The sequence below is a fragment of the Drosophila elegans genome, unplaced genomic scaffold, assembly GCF_018152505.1.
Source record: "Drosophila elegans isolate 14027-0461.03 unplaced genomic scaffold, ASM1815250v1 contig_208, whole genome shotgun sequence".
NCBI lineage: Eukaryota > Metazoa > Arthropoda > Insecta > Diptera > Drosophilidae > Drosophila > Drosophila elegans.
In genome coordinates, this window is record NW_024545578.1 from 8,713,809 (window position 1) to 8,736,545 (window position 22,737).

Genomic DNA, 22,737 nt, shown 5'->3' on the forward strand with positions numbered 1-22,737 from the left:
AACTTGCTGCAAATCCTTCGCTGCGCATGCAAGGGCATAAAAATATAAACATACAATGAAAATGTTCCCATGTTTTTCGGGTTTATTTACATGTGCGTGAAGGCAGATGGGATTGGGGACAAAGGTCCTACAGGACCTTACAGGAAGCTGTAAACGTTTTGATTTACATTGGAAATTGAGGTTTCTTTGACCGCCCTTATTTGGGCCTTTGTTTCTTTAATCGACCTGTGATAAGGGGCGGCCAAGTTTATGTTAGATTAATGCATACATAAATAAATAGCAATGATTTAAGCTGCTTTATTGGATTTATTATAGAAAACTTTCTTTCTTTCTTTCCTTGCCTGCAAACATTACTTGCCTAAAGTCCTTGCGTTTCAATTGGATTTTACATCCTCAATTTGAGCAACAATTTTGTTCATTTTGTCCAGCTTTGCTTTGGTCTTTGCATAAAAAGCGAAACAACAAGCAGAAGTGAATAAAATACGTGCACACAATTCAAATGAAATAAGAGGAAAATATGAAAATTGGAGGATGCAGGAATGCAGAGTGAAAAGCGAAATGCGAGGCGACGAGATGAAGATGGAGAGGAAATTCCGTTTCATTTTGCTGGAAATTACGGTGGGGAATGTGCCCAGCAAGACAAGACGACGATGACATCCAATATCCTTATTGTTGGCCAGCGGAATTTATGGCTAACAATGTCGTTAAGTAGGCTAAAGTGTGTGGCTTGCAGTGAAGACTGCAACTGAAAGTGAGTGGAAAATGGCCAAATCAGGGTCGTTCCAAGTCATCGCAACTCGAAGCTAATGAGGTCATCAACGTCCCCCTCCACTCCGGCCACAAAATCACGGTCCCATCCACATCCGCATCCGCATCCGTAACTACATCACCGTCGTGGCTGCGAAATTGAATTTTGAGTACTGCCAAACTGCGGCCAGGTAGGGCCCTGATTGAGGTGTTTGATTAATGGGACTGGGCCCTGTCCCGTCCATAGGCCAGTTCCGAAACTTGTTCGTCGGTCACCCACTACGTGCTGGTTAACCTGGGATCTGATTTCCATTCTAATTACAGGAGGAGAAATGCACTCCCGGTTGCAGCAATTTGGAGCAGTAGCTTCAGCTTCCTTTAAATCAGTTCCCCTTGGTTTGCTCGTTAAAAATAATATTTAGAACTTCATGATCATAACTATAAAACAAGGATGACTTTTTAGAAAAAGTTTTTACTCAAAATTCACTAAAATTATTTACCTTACCAAGCTATAGCCTTATTTTGGTTAATCTTGGCTTGCTCGTTAAAACTATTTAAAGACTTCAAGTTAAAAATATTTTAGGACTTTTATACAATCACTATGAGACAAGGCAGACTTTTTATTCAAAATTTCCAAAAACTATTTCTTTACCTAACCACAAACTTGAAAATATATAAACTTTTTCTGTACATTACGGGTGCAATAAATTTTAACAGTAGCTTTTGCTTCCAAAAGTTTAATACAATCTGTTTTGAACTTTCGATTATCTCACTGAAAATACTTATTAGACCAAAATGCATCCAATAAAACTTAAAGAGCATTTTATCTTACCCAGAATTCTTAAAAACTATTACTCTCACCTAGAAATGAATTGTGAACTTTATATGCCCTGGTTTTTTATATTGTAAGTTGTACGTCTATCACATATAACCCACATCGGTATATATGTTTTTAACTTACGTTGGTAATCATAAATTAGTGCATTTCCATCATTGGATTCAAGATGGTAGAAAAATAGAACCTACCTTTGCCTAAAATTCTTTTATTCTCTTGTTTATGGTTTGACTTTAAAGGCTGGGCCACCCGACCGAAAGACGCCAGAGGATCAGGAAGAGGAGCAGGAACCGGAAGAGGATGGGCAGATAAATTGGTTTCTGGTATAAGGGCATAAAGGCATAAAACCATTACAAGCCAGCTCACACACACACACACACACACACACAGGAAAGGTGCCCAAGACAAGCTGTGAGCCTGAATTTGAATATGTGCAAATATTTATGAATACCTCCATCTGAAAACATTTCATAACCCTAACCATAAAAAGCAACGATAATTTCATCCTTTACTGGCTGTCGTCGCCAGGTGAGATCAAAGGGTTTGCCATTGTTGTCGGCAGTAAAGTGAATGTTTATGGATTCGCTTAAATAGTGAGTCTAATTAAATAAGAGCAACGAAATAAAAGCGGTACACGTTCGTAATTTTAGGTTGAATTTAGCGGAAACAACGTGGAAAGGCAAATTAATATGACAAAGCCACATTTTGTACAACGAACTAGTGAAGTTCTCTAAAAAAAAATGAACGAATATTTACTGTTGGAAAAAAAGAGGTAAATGGCCTTTCTATGTGTTTTAATTAAATAAAACAATGTTGCAGTTTTAGAAGTAACAATGACCATTTCTATTTAACAATACTCTAAAGCACGAAAATATTTGCTTAGCTATAAACTTTATTTCACCCTGTGGCAAGGCATAAAGAGTCATGTTCAAGTGAAATGATTGCGGGCAATCAAGTGGGACGAAGGAACACAGGTAAAAACAGCGTAAAACACGGACTGCTAAAATATGTAACAAGCCGCAGAGCCGCACTCAGTTTTCCACCGTGTTCGAGGAGCATTCGGAGCGGAGCTGCGCTTTTTATCATCTTTCGGGCCCGCCCCAAAAGTCCCGCCGTCTTGGCCACAATTGGCATGTCGGTTTGTGGTTGCAGCCTGCAGCCATGAGGGCCACAAAAATGCGGTAAAAAGATTACCAAAAGCGAGCGTGCTGCACAAGACGGCGAAACGAGCTGCGAAGAGGTGACTTGCAGACGACTTTGCCATGCAAACCAAATTGTTATCATTCAGTTTCATTGTGGTGCTCCAGCAAGTGGAGAACTTTAAGGCTTGAGAGCTCTAGGTAATTTGCATTTGAATCAGTGAGATGGCCAACTCTGTGTAGTTGGCGAAAAGGGTGTGTCTTCAACTCACTGTCAGCTTTTCAATCTAAGTAAACCTTGAATTACCTTGTATAATTTTAAAAATATACACTGGCTTACGCCAAGGATTAAATCTTTTTCAAAATGTTTATAGAGCATTTGCTTGTGAAGTACTTGAAAATGACTTGCTTAGCTTTGAATAAATATTTAAAAATATCCAAGGAAGGTATACTGACTATAAATATATAATAGAATGTAATTGATTAAGTTTCATGAAATATTAAATGACTTTGCATAGTCCAGTTAATTCCGGAAAATTAATGAAATGCCTATAATTGATTTGTTTGTTGCTGGCCATCGGATTAACCCAAAAATGTGCGGCAATAAAATGCCATTCATCTGATTATTCGGTGGGCACAATCAGGAATTTTAAAGGCGGCCCGGAATGATTTACACTTTACGGTTCAATGAACTGGCCACAATTGAATGACTAAGGGAGGGGAGTCCTGAGTTGCCGAAGTGACAAAATACGAGAAGCGTTTGCCCGAGACACTTCAAGTGTAAATTTGATGGCCTCGAGGCGTCCGTACAAGTGCAATCAATGATAAATCTCCACGCAACAATGCGAATAGAAAACTATATATAGGCCAAGCCACATATAGGCAAACAATATATAAATCTATGTAGGATGTGGGAGCGGTGCTTTCGCCCCCCAGTTTTATCGCTTTCGTTACTGAAAATCAATTGAATTGAGGCGCTCACAAAGCAGAATCGAATGGATACGTTTGCCGAGGCAATCACAATGAACGGATATAGGAAGTGAAAGCTCCGGCTACCGGGGGCAGCAAACACCCTACAATGTCGGTCATTAGGACGCTTTAAGCAGAACTGTATAGCCCTTACAAAGTGTGCGAATATGCTTTCCACTCTCACTCCGACAGCTTATCGTTCAACTGACAAATTGCCGGCCAGACAACGACTTCTGATGCCGCCAAATCCCCTCTGGAGCAGACTTTAATTCTCAATGAAGTCCAAGTGAAATGAAAAAAAAAACACGAAAACCCAGAAACATGAGAGCAAAAATGTATTTCAATCTATTTGGCACAGTCTATAGGTGGCGACTGCTGGCCAGCAAAGATTTATGGGCCGCCTCTCGTTAAATGCCCTGTCAGGAGACAACAAACAAAAAGGGTTTAACTGATGGCTGGGATATGGATATTTTTACTGAAAAGGGTGAAAGCAACAGTTGAATTATTCAGGCGAATTCGAAATGGAAATTTAAACTGTAGCACTTCAGGTCGAGGAAAATAGATTTTTTTTAAATATGATAATTAAAAAAGCTTTTAGGGTAACTAAATTGGTCTGTTCCGTTTTCAGTATTTTTTTATTGATTTTAATTAATTTGTTAATTTAAAAATGTATCATTAAGGTTTGTATACTTTTACTGAAATGACGATGAGCTGTTTTTTTTTTTTATTGAGAATTAAGAAACTTCGATGGTGTCTGGAAAATGGTATATTGTTTATCTAGTAAGTTATGTATACAAAATTTTTGAAGGAATTTCTTGAATCTTTTATTTTTTAAGTAATTATAATAAGGAAAGAGAACTCAAAGGATCAAAATGGACTTGAAATAATCCACTTTATTTGCCAGTTGTAAAAAGGGACTGTGCTGCCATTTGCCGAACACGAAATCTCACGAATAATGTGTATGTGACAAGAATATAAATTCATATTACAGCAACTGTGAGTGCAAATGCAGCCAGGTCCACGCCCATTCCCGCCGGGGGCGGAAGTATAACGAGCTGGAGTTCCCTTCCCCGCCTTTCTCCCTTTCTCTTCCCCAAAAATGAGACTCTAATGTGACATTTATAAGTGCCGGGCGACGGATGGGCGACGCGGCATGTGCCACACTGACGAGCTACGAGAATTACAAAGTGCATTTTTCATCATTCTCCCAGAAGGGCGAACAACTTGCACAATTATTTTTGAAATACTCATATCATGTTCTTGCTTTGGCACTTAAGTATGCGAAACTTGCGACATATTTTAAAAGTTCTTTGGAGGAGCCAAATGTTATGAGCAAAAGCAAAATCTCAAGAAAATTAGGCTCAGCCCAAGCAAAATGTTTTACCTTGTATAGCTCAAGATACCAAATTAAAAATTTATCAATTACTTATTGTTTAAAATGCAACTTTAACTTCTCTAGTTGTTTCGTGCCTTACATCAATGAGAACATTTTAGTAAATTCTTATATTAATATTTACTATTTATCTACTACCAATGCCATCGAATCAGCTGCTTCAGTGTTATGAAGTCTAATGGCATCGTTTACAAATTTTATATCGACATTACCGACTGCTATTCGAAGGAGTTTCATGTTTCTACAGCTTGCAATGATTGGCAGTAGTGAGATTGAAATATCCAATGGTCGGTACACGGAGAGGCAGAGTTCCTCTAGATTAGCTAGACTGGCCAACATCTCCACGCAATCAGTCGTTGAGCAGTAGCACTTTAGGTTCCTTAAGCTCTGGATACGCACCAACTGGCTGGTCTCCTGCAGAGTAAGACTGCCTCCATCGATGGACAGGTGCGTCAACTGTGATTTGACTGCCAAAGCCGAAAGAAGTGGCTCAAAGGAGCCGCTCCTGCGAACTCCGGAATACGAGAGCTCCTTGAGTTTCGGAAGCCTAGCCAGTGGAATGTATTCCGAAGACTTTGCAGTCATGCCGAACTTTAGAACCTCCAAATTCTTGCAGTGGGGCACCATGTCTCTTAAATTCTTCTGCACACAACCATAGCCCAAGTGAAGGATGCGAAGATTGCCATTGGATTTGCAGCATTTCACCAGAATTGGAGTGGGAATTTTTGGTATGAGGAGCTGCAGGCTTTCGAGGTGCTGAAGTTGAGCCAGTCGATCCACAATGCAGTCTGCAAAACCACGAAATATTGTAAACTTTAATTTTGGAGGCTGAACAAACAATTAGATAAAAAAGACAATATAGTTTACATGTTCTTTAATAAAACAAATACATCTTTTATGGTCTTCAAAATAATATTATTAATTGCTAACTTGAATTACATATATTATACTATTAATTCACTGATTACTTTAATATATATCTTATTTTAGGGAAATGCCGACCACAATAAAAGGATTTTTATATATTTTTTTCGGTGTAGCATCATATAATTGTTTGCTATTTAATCACAATGAAAATAAAGAGACTACAGATTTACATTTAAAGAAAGTATAAAACCCTCGTAATACATTATATTGTTCCTTACCGTCTTTTGCATGAATTTCCAATCTTTTCAGTTCTGGCAAATGCCTTACGGCAGTCAGAATTTGATCGAAGGGCTTGACAATGGGTGTGATTAGCATATACAGCTGATTTATAACCAACTTCTCTAGGCTTGTCATGCCGGTCAAAGTCTGGTAGAGAATTTCGAAACAGTTTACCGGGGCTACACATCCATAGGTTCTGTAGCACCTGGCGGTATCAAAGTGATCCAGATCGATGGTTAATGACTCTACCGCTTCCCGACAGATGCAAAATTGTATCAGCTCTGGATTCGAACTGTCTTTATCGAGGGTAAATTCCCGGTATTTACTACTGTACTGCTTGATGAAAACCTGACGAAATCTCCGGCATACTTGTGCGAAAGTAAGACGGTCATCGGGGGACAAATATTCAAATATATGGTATAGGCAGTCCACATAGAGATCTTCGATACTTGTGGCACTCATTTCCAACGCGGTCGAAATAAAACTGAAACTAAAATCCCCATTCTAATCGAACGCAACCCAAAGATACGTCGTTGCTTATTGTTATGAGTAATACTGCGTTGTTTTCGCTGAGATAAGATACGTACTAGCTAGCAATTGGCTGGCAAACCAGTTTGCCGGCTTTGTTCGTAGCTGACCTAACGCAAAATGTGCATTGTTTATGAAATAAAAAGCTCTAACAGCTGATTCAAAAGTTTATAGAAAGAGCTTCAGCAAAATGCAACAAATTTTCTTGACTGGTTCTGACCGAGTTTGTGTTGGAACTGTTTCGGAATTCAGTAATCTTTTCTTTGGTATTTTGTAATTAATAATATAATATTAATAATATTTAAAAATACAAATTTAAGAAACACATATTATATGTATTTATAATAACAAAATATTTGTTAGGGCAGTATTTTCGATTCAAAATGACATTCTGCGGCGTGTACCTCGGAGACTGTTACTTTCTCTTATACTCGGTGAGAAGAGAACGGAAAAACTGTCGTCCAGGTGCTAGCACACCCAAACCATTATAAAAAGCTTATAATTGAATTTTTTATAATGTGCTGCGATGTTAAAACGCCTTACCTTTAGTAAGCGTGGATGCCATGGCCTTGCCCACATCCTGGCCCCACTTTTTTTACCGAGCTTGGGTCATAAAGTGCCAGCACTGGAGGAGCTCGAGCTGGAACATTTAATAGTTGGGCCCATAAATTCGCATGCTCTATGATACAATTAGGGGAAATGTTCGGGCTATTGGTTTCTGGTACATCGCTGATAGCCGTTTCGAGGTTTTCCCTTGTCTTGCCTTTTTATTGGTTACTTTCAGGAAATTTGACGCAAATTGGGAGCATTAAATTCGGCTGGTTAAATGGAGGGAAATGAGTAAAGGATAAACGACGGTAGATTCATTACAGTCAGTATTTATTAGCAATTGAGGATGCTTGCATTTTGCATCCGTGTTTTTTCATGTGCTCGTTAGCAGATAGCTTTTTGTGTCTGACATGGTTTTGATTTTTACTTACCCACAAGGATTGATGTTAGTTTGCGCTCCAATGGTCTGCCTGTCATCGCTTGTCGCCCTTCCAAAAATGTGTGTAATTTAATCAGACGGACGCCAAAGAAATCAAGTAGGCCTAATGTGCGAAAAGATGACAGGCGATGTGTTTTGGTAGTCCCAGCCGCAGGCCAGGACCTCTGATATCGTATTATGTTTTATCCTTCTTTTATCCGTTTGTGTTGTCTCGGCTGGCAAATGAGAAGACGACATTTGCATAAGTAAGAAAGTGTGAAAGTGAGCAGAGGCTCGTATTCGAATCCCTGTGTTTGCCTCTGTTTTTCTGTTTCCCCGTAAGCTGTTTTTGCGCTTTTTGACAAATGACTTAAAGCCTTTTGGGGCATCCAACGGGCTATGAAAAGGGTTCAAGTAATTTGTTGAGACTCTTGAATATTGAATGCGAATGTGGACCACGTGCAGGGACTCAGCCGAATAAAAATGAAATATCTTTTTAGCGAGGCAGCAAACAAACTGAAAAAGAAAGGCATTAACCGCCATGTCACAAAATGCTTTATGTTATGTCCGAAGTTGGTGAAATAAGATGCTTTATGGAATGTTTGCAATGCGCAACATCATCAAACACCCTTGAACATCAAATGACCTAGAGGGGGTGAATATAAGTGGTAATTCAGATTCAAACATGTAAAAAAAACTACTTATTCTTAAGCTAACTGGTGTATAACGATTTAAAGTTGTCAAAATGGAATGACAACTTAAGGCGATTAATATTATAGTTACTTCAAAAGCTAAAAAATAATACAACGTTTTTTCAGCTTCTGAAAGAAATTCTTCTTAAACATAATATGTTAAATGTGAAAAGTACAGATGGTACGAAAACGCTTAGTCCGAATAAACGCACATCTGTCTTTCATGTGCGTGATGAAAATCTCCCAAATATGAGTTCAGATTGGCTTATTCGCAATGCCTGTGCCCGGTTCCATTTCGGCTTTATTGCACCAAGCTGCGAGGATGTGGATGTGAATGTGGATGTCCACCCAAGAAAGTGGAGGAGGTGTGCGTTTAATCCGGAAACTTATTTATGTATGCCTTTCCGGTCGTTTCCTTGCCCAACGCATTTCTCGCATGTGTAAGTTCGTTTATTGTCGCACAGACAATCGCACAAACAAGAGTGTTTTGGATGTCTGGGGGGAATGGAGGGGTTTTATTGGGAGTGGAAGTGGGTGGCTGCCATTCTTATGACACGCCCGCGCACACTTTCACTTTACATAAGCTCTGTGGCCGGGGGTCCTTCGAAGGGACGAACGAAGCCGAAGCTTCAGCAGGACATCCAGGCGCGTGTGTGCTTGTGTTGACAACACTTGATAATTCCCTGCATACACGCACTTGGACTGCAAGACACTATTATCCAATGCCATCGCATACACATGTATTCACAGGATACTATACTTCCATTTATGTGTGTGTGCTTTCTGTCCTTCGGCATCTGGAAGTTTCTTGTCTGCGCCTTTGAATTATTTAAAATTGTTTTCTCGCCGCACTCCAAAGAGCGTGCCTTGATATAAATTCATAATGGGGGGCAGAGGGGCAGATCGATGGAATTATTTGTCCTGGTCAATAAATTTTGATTTACAATATGGCTTTCGGGTTCTCGTTTAGCTTTTAATCGTGCTCCGGGTTAAGTGAGCCAACTTAATGGCATATTGCTTCGGCCTTGATTCTTATCTGAGCCCCTGAGCATATTTTAAATATTTTACGCATTTTTCTATTAAAGTTATTTCACACAATTTCAGTGAAGACCACAAAAATTCTTTGATACTTTATAATTTGTAGTAATTTACTGAAAACTATTCTTTTAGGTCGTTAAGAAGACGAAAAAATTCCTTGCAGTATTTAATATTAATTTAATAAAATATTTATGTTATGTTAAAATGGTGTTATGTCCAATAATTACATTCACATATTTTCTTAAAAATTTGGTATGTTTAAACTAAGACATTTTGTTTTTGTTTTTCTGAATCAATAAGAACATATACACAACCTTTTCTTTTTATTTGGTAGTTTTTATTTATTCAACTAAATCTTTTGTCTCCGATCGTTAGAAAGCATTACAAATTTTTATAATATTTAATATTTAGTATTTAGAGTTTGTTAAAAATAACAAACACTCTTTCCCTAATACAAATTTTGTAAATTTAAAATGGGAATTGTATTTATTGTTTTTCTGACTTTATATGAACTTGTGAACATAAAGCATTTTATACATAATATGTATTTTTTTTTTAAATATATAAAATTTGGACAACAGTTTATTTCATTTACATACAGTGTGACAGAATTTAAATGATTGTAGTTTGAGGGTCTGCAAAAACAATTAGATTTACCATTTAATAGCCAGGACATGCCTATTTATCTGAGCAGTGACATTGACTTGTCGATTGGTTTGGTTTTGCTCTAGTCGATGCTTCGACCCCGTGCTGGGTTAATTTAATTATCGCGAAAGGCAAAGATTTTACTTGCTGCTCCTCGAGCTCGCGGCGCGTTAAAAAGTTTTACAACTGCGGCTGGCGGAGACCTTCGTGGAAAAGCTGAGGTAAAAGGAAAATGCCAGGCAGTCAGGCCATAGATCAAAGTACGCCCGCTGAGCACGGCTTTTCCGCTTTTCGTTCATGTATTCGTATTTGTGTTTCCTATGCGTGTTGCCTGTCAGCAGGTGTGTGTGTGTAGGTGTGCGCTGAGCCTTCTCGGTTTTATATAAAGTAGGTCAGTAGTAGTGCCATGCCAATAAAAGTTAATGCTTCCAGGTGAGAGCCTGTATGGGATGTGTGTGTTCTGGCCTGTTGGTATTTTTTAATATTTATAGAATTTTAAAATGCCACTTAAGTGTAGGTATTAAACATTTAAATTCGAAAACCAGTCGAAAAAGTTTTTCAGCACGCTTTAAGTCCCTTGTTTTCACAGTTTATTTATCGCAGGCCATAACAATTAAAAATTCACACTAAATCTACAACATGTTGAAATCGGAGCTATTTCTTTACTTTAAAAGGTCTAGCCTTTTCCCCATTTTTCTAACGAATTCAAACCTCACTGCACTTTATCTTTATTATTCATATCACTTTTTTTATCTTATCTGCCATTAGAAAAAAATTGCTGGCTAAATAATCATGTGCAATTGTTACTCATTTGTTGTAGTGCAATGATCCGTAATGGACACGATTGGAATTTTGCAACTAAACGATTATTGCCTCGAAAATATATTGCAATTTCTAGACATGCAGGGGCAAATCAGTTTCGCCCAAACCTGTTCCAGATTCCGAGATGTTTTTTTTGTCTGGTCGCGACGTGACTATGCAAATGTTGCTATTCTTGGTGATGTTGAGCCCTGGGAATTAACTTTACTCAGTCTTGTTTCTATGAGCGTAAGGGAACTGAAACTGATTGTTGATGATCTGGTTAGTTCAACAATGAAAAACAAAAGTGATATTTTTAAATTCTGCAACATGATCCAAGGCATGATAAACCTCGCGAGCATCAAGATATGGCAGATTAATCCACACCCGATCACTAAATTTTTACTGAGGGCACTGCAGGATTTACCCAATTTAAGGCAAATGCATTTTTGCTCTCCAAGTAAGTCTAAAATGTGCAATAACAACGATATTTCTAACCAATCTTTTATCTAAAGAACTAGAGGACTTTGGGAAATTGCATCGCCTAGAGTTAATATCCATAGACGTGAACATGCCTTCTAGACTAATGCTACGGTACTGCCGGTCTCTAAAAAATTTGAGAACTCTTCATCTCTCTGAGAAAGTGAGCAGCTCAAATCTTATTAACATAATAGAGCTATTGCCGTATCTACATGAACTGAGTTTCTACATACATCGCTTCAGTAGTTCAAAACTGTTACCCTGCTATTCAGAACAAAGGAACTCTCTGGTAACGATTCTCGATTTCCTGGCTCACAAAAGAACTTTGAATGTCCTTAGAATCAAGGGAAATATAATTACTTCTAATGAGGCTGAATCCCTGTCCAATATCAACTCACTAAGGGCCCTGGATTGCAGCTTCGCCAATGCCGACTTGGTAATATATCTGGCACAGCTCACCTCCCTGCAGATTTTGCGCATAACGTACCTCCAGCCCATAGATATATCTTCAACATACCTCAAAGTGATTCGACAGTGCAAGGATCTGCAATTTTTACGCATCTTCGACTACAACATCAATCCGGACTTCGTTGGGAGAGTCGCCGAGGTATTGAAAGATATGGAGTCAAAAAACACTTTAGAGCTATTAATCCACGCCCGTCATGGCTCACTAACGTTAAAGGAGTTTCACTCCGAGGCGTTGGACACTAAAATTCTGTTATTTCGTTCAATAACAGCCACTGAGTTATTAAAATTATTATGAAAATATGGAAAAATAAAAACAGAGGTTCTTAAATAAAAAATGTTTATTTATATATCTCCCACCTAATTGAATGAGTTCCCCTGCGGGGTTCGAGGCCCAACAAAGTTGAAAGTAAAAAGCGTTTTTGGGGCCGGAGTGGCATTTCCAATTATGCGAAACTCCAAACTGTTAATGAAATGTGTCAGAAACAATTTGGGATAATTTTTCACTTAAAGCTAAAAACAATTTATAATTAGAAAAGGCTCTTAGAGAATAAGAAAGCGGGAGCGAAAACGGAATGATGGCACCTGTTGGGCAATCCGCGAAGTGGCAGGCTTTCCGCTCATTTTGCAATGACAGTGAGCAGGGCGCAGGACAAACAAACACTGATTGCGGATAGACAGGGACGGACTGTGACAGACGGACGGGGAAAACAAAATGGCAACTGCCGGAGACGGAAATACATCGGGCCGTCAAGGAAAATCGGAAGTGGGCTGCAAAAAGCAAAATGAGTTGGCGGGTATTGTGCCCTGGCACCCTGACTCATTATAGTTATTTTTTGCAGCATATTTAAAAAAATTTAATTTATTATAAACATTATCTTTTTGACTGCTGTTTGAGAACAGTTCACTAATATCACAAAAATTGTAGCCCACATTTATTGACTCCGACCTTGTGACTGAAGAAGTACAAGCTTAGAATCAAAACCATTTACACTTTAAAGCGAGTTGAATAACAAATTAACTTGTTAGACAAGTGTAGGAAATTGATTGCCATGCTCTTGTCTTTTGAGAACTTGAAAAAGTAATTGCATTGTCTGACAAAGGCCCTAACAAAACCGTGTGACCTTTTCACTGTTTACAGTCTTAACTTCCATTGCCCTCGGGCGGAAGTCTCAAATTTTTTGACAAAATCCCTGCCTTGTTGACACTTGAACTAGCCTGACAAGGTGCAATGCTTCATCGGACTATTTCGTAATTGGATATTTCGAAACATTTTAAAATGTCGTGCAAATTTCGATGGCAAGATGCAGGGCTCGGTGAAGTGTTTCAATTAAAACTTGCTCAACTTGTTGACATTTATCGAACACAAAGCCCTCAGTTTCGCATCCTTTTCTGTCTAGGGTTTTTGTCAAGCTCAACGCCCCTCAACATCCCTCCACTCAAATATATATATATATACATATAAATGTATAAAACACATCCTGTTCGACTGCATATCCTGGGGACCCCTCAACGTGATGGTAGTTCTTAATGTCATTGTTGAGGAGCTCCCAGCTCAGCGGTAACAGACATCACAGAACAATTCCTCTAGTATCTTCCAAGGAAGTGCACTTGCCAAAGGACATTTTACAGCAATAACCAGAAACAGAGCTCTGCAATCAATGAGTGACTTTCATCGACTGGCTTTGGCTTTGGAAGTTGGTGGTCGGTAAAATGCAGTTAAAAGTCATTTCACTTGTACCGAGAGTTTTCTACTCACAAATTGTTGGCTCCCTTTGTTTATTGACTTGAAAAAAACTGTTCACAAACTTGAATATCACAAAAATAATTTCAAGCAGTAGCACATTAAATGGTTTTTCATTTCCTATAATAAACCCATTTATTTAAATACATTTTTTATGATGCTCTAGTTTATAATACAATTTTTTATTGTTTTATTTAGCTAGCCCTAAAAGGAAAAAAAATGGTTTGCTACTTAAAAAGTCATTGCATATGCGCAAATTTATTTGAACAATAATGACTGCAAACAGGAAAAAATAAATTAATGTTTGGCTCTCATTAACTCAATGACCTCGTCCACCGATGCATTCAACATCTGTTCAACGATTAATTGACCTAATTTAAGAGAGAAAGAAATTAATTCGGCCTGGGTTAATGCCAGAGACCCAAATCCGAATTTAATATGCCACGCAATAAGTTTGACAGACTTTCGTCGGCGAATTTCCAGGGACCTGAGATTTTGTCACACACACGCAAAGTGATTGCGTTTTGTTGCCATCAAAATACACATAAATAATCCAATTAATTGACAACGGCGACACGAGGCATCCTTCTGGGACATCGAATAATTGGTTCACGGCTAAAGGCCCTTCCACTCCCTCAAAGTGGCGGTTTGACGTTTCAGACACAGTTTCAGGTGTATTTGATGGACCCATTCCGCCACCCTCAAGACCCGCACAACATGGCTAATTGGTTGCACAGAAAGGTACATAATTGGCAGAACGGGTAGCGGACCAATCGGACCCGGAGCCAACAGTTTAATTGAATCTGCCCAGGAGGGATCCTTGTAATAAATAAACCATCCCTAGGGAATGGGAAATGTGGCATTTTTGGCTAAAAACTAGTAAAAGTTTCACAAGTACATATATTTACCATTTTACCTATACAAAATGCTGGCCAATTTGTTAACAGCTAATATTGACCCACATTTTTACTAGGCCCTTTTTTTATTGATAGCAACACAATTTTATATCTCCCAATAATCAAGCCCTCTGGGGCATTTTAATCAGCACAAAGCTCAAATTAAGGCAAGCGCGGATAAAAAGTATGGGACAAATTTTCACCACTATCAGTCTACAGTTTTTTTGTAATTTTTTTTCGCATACGCAAATTTAAATTATTAAAACCAAATAAAGCTCACTTGCCGACTTTAACGGTTGAATTGAAGTCCAAAGTCATCGAACCGATAAATGCGAGTTCATAATTCTTCGCATTGCATTTTGTAATTAAGTGCACAAATATTTATGCTTGTCTTTGGGGGATGATATTTTTTCGCAATAAATGCATAATTAGCGCCTGCTCTTTTGTATAATGTATTTTAATAAACTTTCGATGTGCGCCTTAAATAAATATCATACAATGCATTGACCTCAGTAGCCTTGATTAAAATTAATGTACATCAGTACCAGCCGTAAAAGTCGATATATTCGAATGCGTTTTATAGGCCATGGCCTGGGCTTTGTACATCGGCCATCCTTACTGGGCTTTTTGCATCAATGTATATATTATATATTCCTGCTGTTTTTTGCCCGCCACTCTTAACGTCGTGTGTGAACGGAAAACCCGCACCCGAAATGTGAGAATTCATTCAATTGCAATTGCAAATTTGTGTCACTGAACTGTGAAACAATAAAGATTATCCGTGACGGAGATGAGAAAGCAATGTATGACCGGGTTTCGATTACCAATTTAAATATCAGTTGGTTCGACTTACGGAGAAAGAAAACCAAAAAAGGATTTATCTCAATGGAAGGCTTAAGCGATTCTAGAAGAGCCATCGGAAAGCAAAGGATCGGGGCTAATGAGAATGAAATTAAAACAAACACGTGTATGGTTAATGCCAGACCTGAATTAATCGCAAATGAAGAAGCCACAAAAATCTGGTTGTGCATCCGTTGACATTGTCTGATTAAGAGTGGATTGAAGTGGTTCGGCTGATTGAAGAGTTCTTTGTGTTTTCTGGGCCATTGTTTGCATTGGCCTGGACCCAGGTCAGCATTGGGATTGGCTTTCAATCCGATTGGCTAAGTTGTGTCTGGACTGGCTGTTTGCATGGCACTCAACTACTTTGCAGATTTGCTTGCCCTGCCTATATGCCGGCATATTTAATTAGCAGCAGTCTCACAAAATTGCCCGACATCTGACAAATTATGCCAATGTGCCTCGCCTTGTCCGTGTGTCCTTGTGTCCGAGCGACAGGACTCGGACACTAATGCACTCGGCCTAAATAATTTAACATTCATTGTCTCTTTCCAGCGTTTCCCGCACCCTGCTTGTGTGTTTTCAACGAGTTTTCAGTGCGTAAATAAAACAGAGGCTGCTCGATGCTTAGTTTGCACATTGCCACTCGCATCACACACTGCGTATACGCAATTTACATTGCATTTGAGAATGCCCCCAGGAACTTTCAACACCGCAACACACGCACACACAATGCCAAGTGCCAGCTGTTGTCTATTAAACGTCAATTCCAATTTGTATATGGCTTAAAAATTGCAATTGCAAAACCTTGCCAATCAGGCAGGCGGTGGTGAGAAAATCCCTTAGTTCCACAAATATTTGACATTTTCCATTGCCTACTTGCATTGTTTGTTCGATTTCAGGTAAATGAAATGCCCAAAAGTCCCAAGGCCCGCCCTTCTGCATTCGGCATTCGATTTCGTAAGTGTCATTATTTAATTATAACTTAAGCCGCAGCCCAGCTGACAAAATACCTGCGTCATGAAATTCCGCTCAATTGCATTTCCCGAAAATAAACACCTGTCATTTTGGTGGGCGGATGTGGATGTGGATGGGTATGTCAGTGGCAAGGAAAGTGCAGTACAAATTATTTCCAGCAAGCGACAAGCTTGTTGAATTTAATCAAAATGCAAACTTACTTGTAAAGTAAATACTTGTCTTTTTCCGGTATGTCAGGGAAATGTCTGCGAATGTATGTGCTTCATTTATTTAATTTCATGTGTATGAGTTGCAATCCAGTAATGTTGTCGGCAGGTGCAAATTGAATTTATTAAATTATCGTTTTGTCTGGCCTAAGCTGGTTCTCAAGGAAATTTATGACTGCTGCCTGTAGTGCAAAGGCATTTAAAAATGATTTATTTCGAACTTCTATTAGACTAACGAACTCATAAAATAAACCAAAGAAAATTCCTAATCAAAGAAGTAATCGTTTTCAATATATTTAGTTGTCAACTTCATACGCTCAAATGGTCGTGAAATAAGTTTTATCTGGAAATAAACAATTTTAAAGCTTTCACAATAATCTTTATGTTCAAATGCCTACCTGATTCTCTGTCATATTGGGTGCAGTCATCATCTGCAATCAAGCAATTGTTTTAAAGGGCTTATTTTACTGGTAAAATACTTACCTCTTTCTCTGTCTCGTGTGTTGCCCACTTTAGGTTAAGAATAAATTGTAAATCCTCCTGCATGTCTGGATCTCTGTTGGCTAAAACCGTGCCCTGAAGACTTTTTAAAAACTTTTTGGTTATTCCGTTGGCGGGTACTTTGATCTGAAACGAACTCAGTTTTCGACAGTTCTGTAGAAGGGGTCCTAGGCATCTTGGATAGTAAATATCTTTGGGATGGTGTTCCGAAAGCACCTCAATTTCCTCTAGATCTTTCAGCTGAGCCAGGGGCAGAATGTATACGAATTTTTGAAATAGGCAAGAGATTTTTCTTAATGAACTAAGGGTAACCAAAGCTTGAACCACCGATTGCGTTAGGTATGTGTCTTTGGAGTTTTCAAAGATTGTAAAGGGCGAACTTATATAAATCTCACGCAGTGTTTGCAAGTTGTGTGTCGCTAGTTTTAGGAAAAGGCTACAGGTTGGCATGTTGATAGACAATAACTTAAAAGAGCGCATATTTTTGACTAAGGGAAGAGGCAACTCCTTTTTAACGTATTCTTTATCGTACATGATCTTTAAACTTCGTTTTTTTGGATCCAGGTCAATGTCGCACGCTTCGCTTTTGATCTTTACACCGAGCTCCAAAAACAAATGCAATGTCGATTCCATTGACACGATCATTTCGACAGGGAGTCCAAGACTTTTAAGATTCTCCAGTCGCAGAAAAGGTTCAAAGTTAACAAATCGAAAAATTTGCCCATCCCTTGTGAAAATACTTAGGTGTCCCCGGGAAGAAAAGAACATTTTCGTGTCAAAACTAGAGACTGTCACTTGTTTACTCAGTAAGTCTGCAATATCCTCCGAAACTAAGTGACCCTTATTTCGCATTGTCAATCGGTTGAGTGTTGGATGCCCTTTTAGGTGTCTTATGCTTCTGGGATCGCAAAAGCCGCATTCCAACATTCTTAGACCTTTAATGTTTGCAATAACCTGCACCATTTCGTCATCAATGTCGAATTTTAAGCATAATTGTATTAGTTTTGATTTTTTCTTTTCGCTGAATGCTTTGAGAAGTTGGAGTTCCGGTATGGATCGATGTAAGTCTGATACTCCTGTTACTAGGGAATCATATTCGGTGTCCATTCTGGGTCGTTTTGTTGTAAAATCCTCATCCATTTCCAAGTCCTGTGGCTTATGCCAATCTTCCGCTTCGTCTAAATAAAAATGCACTTCATCAATAGTCGGTTTCCAATCGATTTCTAACTGCGTGAGCTTATTCAAAAGTGCGAGCCCGAAGTAACTATTATCCGTTACATTATCATTTAGCAGGAATTTCAGTTGCTTTAGATTTGGACAGTGTCGAACGATTTGTGTTAGCTTTCCATGATCGGAAAACCGATTTACATTCACTTCCAAAGTAATTAAAGAAGGATTATTTGAGCAGAAATCTTCCAGGTCGATCATCTCAAAATATGCATTTAAGCTCAATTTGGAAATATTGCGAAACAGCCCTAGGTTTCCGATCCGATGATCTGCAATATTAGCAATATATTAGTGGGAAACAATTTATGTAGACTAAGAATATATTTGCCTCCAATATCCACAATAATCTCCTTGAATTTTGGAATTTTATACGGGTTCAACACTATGCGGTCTGCTTTGCCCTGAAGAGCCCTTACTATCTCTTCAAATATACTCTCGTGGGTGCTGATAAACTTCTGAGTATTATAGCTTAGCTCAATGGTTTTAAGAAGGGGATTCCCCATCATTGCCCCAATATAAATGTCCATGTACCGGTCTCTCTTTTGCTTTGTGGCTCTTTTTAGAGTTTCGTGGATCTCAATAAACTTGACCGTCAGATTTTTGTGGGGCACCACATGCAGAAGATCTAGTTCCAAGCGACGATACATCGATTTGGACCAATCCCAAACGATGCGTCGAAATATCTTGCAGGTGACAGCCAAATTAAAGATGTCAGCATATTTAATGGCGTCCACGGATTCATTGCCATTCTGAATTTCACAGTTTGTCTTCATGTAGTCCAATATGCGGAACAGGTCATAGTGACTGATATCGGTTATAGTCGTCATGGAATATGCACATACATATGTATATATTATTCACCAGTGCCAAACGATCGCAACAGCACGTCCGATTCGCGCAGTATTGGACAGTACACTGCCTTTAATACTCTGAGAGAATTATACTGGAATGCCAATATAAGCTTACCCTGTAATTGTTGGGTGACTTGGGCTTTCCGTTTGCTGGATTTTAATAATAAAGGCTTATCTACTGCGCAACAGCTTTTAAAGAACTTTTATTATTTTAGTATGCTTAATTGTAGTTGGCACCTTCACCATTATCAATATCATAAGTCTAAAGATTAATGTAATTTTTCACAGAGGGTACTTTTCCTTCGACTACGTATACATACATTTTTTTATAATCTCACTGATAGCGTCACCAAACAAAAAAGCTTGCGGCTTACATATATGTGTAAACACATGTAAACGTATCCACATTCGGGTGGACCTAAGTAATACAAACCAACGCATCAACAAAAATAATTATAAAATTAAATCCGACAGCCATGACCTATTGAAGACCTTATAAAACATTATTCTAGTGAAGTAAGTAAGATAATGTAGTGCTCGTTATGCTGATGAACCGGCGGACATCATTAGATAAAAGTTGTGGGCATCGCTGGGATTTATGATCTTCGCTGCTTGTTTTGTATGAAAACTTAAAGCGCAGTTTGAGTTTGTTTAAAGTAGTTGCCGCGGCCAAGTGAAACTGGCAGCTGCACTTAATTTGCAGTCAGCTCATTTGTTTTGCCAACCACCCACCGCAAGACACAGGAAGCCAGTATTTTTCTCTTCTTCTTATCCCTTTTTATCCTGTTTTTTTTCTTCCTCCTTACATCTCTATCTTACGGATGGAATATTACACAAAAAAAAATCAAAAATGAAGGGAAAACTGTAGAAGCCGTTACTTCTTGTTGTCCTATCCCCCGACAAATCCTTCCGTTCCGCGTAGTTTTGTGGTGGGTGCGTGTAATCTACTCAAAGCAAATAAATTTTTAATGCTGACTAATGTAGAAAATGTGAGCGGAAATTTACCTGGAAAACTGTAAGAGACCTTGGCATCAACTTGCGCATTTTTACCCCAACCAGTCGGCCTTATAAAAGCATCCTTCGTCCTCCGTTGGTGCAATTTGCAACAGGATTTTACAAATTGAATAAGAAGTCCTGCCGCCTGCATATTTACTTAGGGTTAAAAAATCATTTTTAAAAGTTAGTCTTAAGTTGCAGTCTATTATCTTACACCTGACAGTTTAGAAAGGCATTCATAAAAACAGTTCAACTAATTGCAAATGTCAAAAAACTCATAATGTTTGAGCATCGATAGCACTTGCAATTATGAAAGCCAACACAAAGCGCAACAAATTGGCGAAAATGGTGAGTCATTAAAAATAATTCAAAACAAGCATCACAGAAAAGTTTTACACCAAAAAACTTGAAGACATTTTAAATGCGAAAATAACTGAGACAATGGCTTGGCAAAGGGGGTTGGTGTTGAAAATTGCAAGGCAGCAGCAGTCGCAGCAACAAATTGGCAAAATTCATAACGAAGCAAATAGGACCAGGGGCGCAGCAATAAAGATTTCAATCTTTGATAATATAGTTTATTAAAAGTGCATTTAAAAATCACCCATTTTTTATAAACGTAAGTAATGTCTGAGACATTCTTAAATCCTTCAATCAAAATTCCTGAATTGGTTAGTGGGTAAATTTTTTTGTATATAAGCTAGAATATTATTTAATATAAATTCCAATGTAAACTGAAAATGTTGAACACTGCTACTGACTGATGTCAAACCAACTTGTTTAATATAAAAGCAAAATTTAAACAAATTACTTACTTAAATACTTTTAGTTTTAAAATACTTAAATTTAATAGTTTTGTATTTTTTTGACACAGAGTTAAACCTTAAGTTTGGTATCCAACGACGCCCATGACCAGAAATGGCCAAACAAACCCCGCAAATGGCTCGAAACAGTCGCAAGTGACAACGAGCTAAGGACGCCCGAAGGATGCTGCTGTTGCTCCCTTTGCAGTTGTTTTAGTTGGTAATGAAAGCGACTGATGTCCAGGGGGCGGGAGGTGATGGGAACTGGCCAAACATTAACGAGCATCAGCGAAAAACTTGCAACTTGCAGACGCCTGCAACTGAATCAAGTTTTGCAGCAGGACGGGGCCGCATTGCATTGTTTGCGAAATGCTTCGAGTAAATTATGCAGAATTGCTGCAGAACAGCCAAAGCCGAAGCAAAAGTTAAGCGCCCAACAAAATGGAATTTACATTGCCTTTCACAACTTGCTCGCCAATGTCTTTGTTGCCATTGTGTACTGTTTTGTATTTGCGAGGGTTTTTAATAAACTTAATAACTTTGCAATTTGTTGCTGCAATCAGTGCCAGGGAGCCAGATGTTCCCGTCATGCAAATGGCCAAAAGGTTCGGACACTTCAAAAGCGGAGACGTCGGAAATTGCCCGAGGCACCACATGGCGTATACTTAATTTGCAAGCGCATTATGCAGGCGGCACGTGCCAATTAATAAAATAAATTCCCAAACAACGCAGTAAACTCATAAATTGCGATGAAGGGGAAGTTTCCAATTCCTTTTAATTCACTTAAAACGTTCGGGTCATCCCAAATATTATATTTGCGGTAAACCTGGACTCCGGGCTCTTTAAAAATGCATGTCCAGTCCCATATCAACCGCCGAATCCTGAATCGATTCTGTAGAAGAGTCCTGGCACTGAGCTGAAGCACGAAGCAGATGTTGTTGGCGGCGGGTCATTGAATAAACAAACATCTGTGGCAAGTGAGGTTAGGACACAAATTGAATTTGCGCCCTAAAAGAGCATAACAAATAGACGACACGCATACGCCGTGTGGTACGCAAAGCCACAAAACCCACATGCATGTCAGTGGATAACCAAGACACTGGACAGCACAAAAAATCACTCACTCACTCATCCACTCATCCACTCATCCAATCGCTCACCTGCAGTGATGGGAAACGTCCTGGTATTTGTACCTGGTTACCAAGTTGGGTACAGACTCACAGTTTGTAAGGGTATATTTAATTTAAATTAAATTTAATTTCACATAGTGTACTAAGAATTTTAAAAGGCTTAATTTAATACGAAGATAAATAGTTTATTTCATTAGCTGCACAAACAATATTTTAAGAAAGTTCTAACAACAACATTCATATAATTGTATTATTTTTTGTATTTTTTATAAATAATTTTTTATAAATATAATATCCATTTTTGGCTTTAGAAATTATTAAAAACTTCATTTACGGAATGTGGAACTTAACTGAGAATTACAAATTAAAGTGTGTTTTGGCAGTTTAAATTTACTATTGATCGTTTTCAAAGGCTAGTTCATCCTTGACCACAACTAGCCAATTTAAGGTACCTTTTCATCACTGTTTACCTGACGGCCACATTCATTCAGCCATGATGACGCTTAGACATTTTTGGCATGCGTGGCGCGTGACAGCGAATGGCAAAAACAGGTCCGCAACAAGGACGCATCTGCTGCTACTTCTGGCCTGCCCAAATCCCAACTCAAACGCTCACCCACATGGCGACATCATCATCACCGCCATAGTCATCATCATCATCTCCATGGCCATGGCGATGGCGATGGCGTCTGGATAATGGCTACCCCGGAGATGACAGTTAACAGT

At 38.7% G+C, this 22,737-nt stretch overlaps 3 protein-coding genes across 3 annotated transcripts; 1 reads left to right on the forward strand and 2 right to left on the reverse strand.

Annotated features, from left to right (window-relative positions):
• Positions 1-5,116: 5,116 nt before the first annotated feature.
• Positions 5,117-6,695, reverse strand: LOC108146635. Its single transcript, XM_017272679.2, has 2 exons — positions 6,229-6,695; positions 5,117-5,871 (listed from the first exon to the last, which is right to left on the reverse strand). Exons 1-2 carry the CDS (start codon positions 6,689-6,691, stop codon positions 5,207-5,209), a joined length of 1,128 nt encoding a protein of 375 aa, XP_017128168.1. The 5' UTR covers positions 6,692-6,695; the 3' UTR covers positions 5,117-5,206.
• Positions 6,696-10,999: 4,304 nt separating this feature from the next.
• Positions 11,000-12,140, forward strand: LOC108146586. The gene is made up of 2 exons (XM_017272607.2): positions 11,000-11,357; positions 11,413-12,140. Exons 1-2 carry the CDS (start codon positions 11,000-11,002, stop codon positions 12,138-12,140), a joined length of 1,086 nt encoding a protein of 361 aa, XP_017128096.2.
• Positions 12,141-16,520: 4,380 nt separating this feature from the next.
• LOC108146587 lies at positions 16,521-19,126 on the reverse strand. Its single transcript, XM_041708403.1, has 4 exons — positions 18,563-19,126; positions 16,990-18,503; positions 16,905-16,937; positions 16,521-16,849 (listed from the first exon to the last, which is right to left on the reverse strand). The coding sequence occupies exons 1-4, from the start codon at positions 19,059-19,061 to the stop codon at positions 16,772-16,774; spliced, it is 2,124 nt and encodes a 707-aa protein (XP_041564337.1). The 5' UTR covers positions 19,062-19,126; the 3' UTR covers positions 16,521-16,771.
• Positions 19,127-22,737: the final 3,611 nt, after the last annotated feature.

Bases quoted from the DNA above. Each gene is read 5' to 3' on its own strand.
- LOC108146635 (XM_017272679.2), bottom strand. From the start codon at position 6,691: ATGAGTGCCACAAGTATCGAAGATCTCTATGTGGACTGCCTATACCAT. The intron at 5,872-6,228 runs GTAAGGAACAAT...GTGGTTTTGCAG, and splicing joins GGAAATTCATGCAAAAGACG to ACTGCATTGTGGATCGACTG.
- LOC108146586 (XM_017272607.2), top strand. From the start codon at position 11,000: ATGCAGGGGCAAATCAGTTTCGCCCAAACCTGTTCCAGATTCCGAGAT. The intron at 11,358-11,412 runs GTAAGTCTAAAA...TTTTATCTAAAG, and splicing joins AATGCATTTTTGCTCTCCAA to AACTAGAGGACTTTGGGAAA.
- LOC108146587 (XM_041708403.1), bottom strand. From the start codon at position 19,061: ATGACGACTATAACCGATATCAGTCACTATGACCTGTTCCGCATATTG. The intron at 18,504-18,562 runs GCAAATATATTC...CTAATATTGCAG, and splicing joins GATTATTGTGGATATTGGAG to ATCATCGGATCGGAAACCTA. The intron at 16,850-16,904 runs GTAGGCATTTGA...GTTTATTTCCAG, and splicing joins CCAATATGACAGAGAATCAG to ATAAAACTTATTTCACGACC.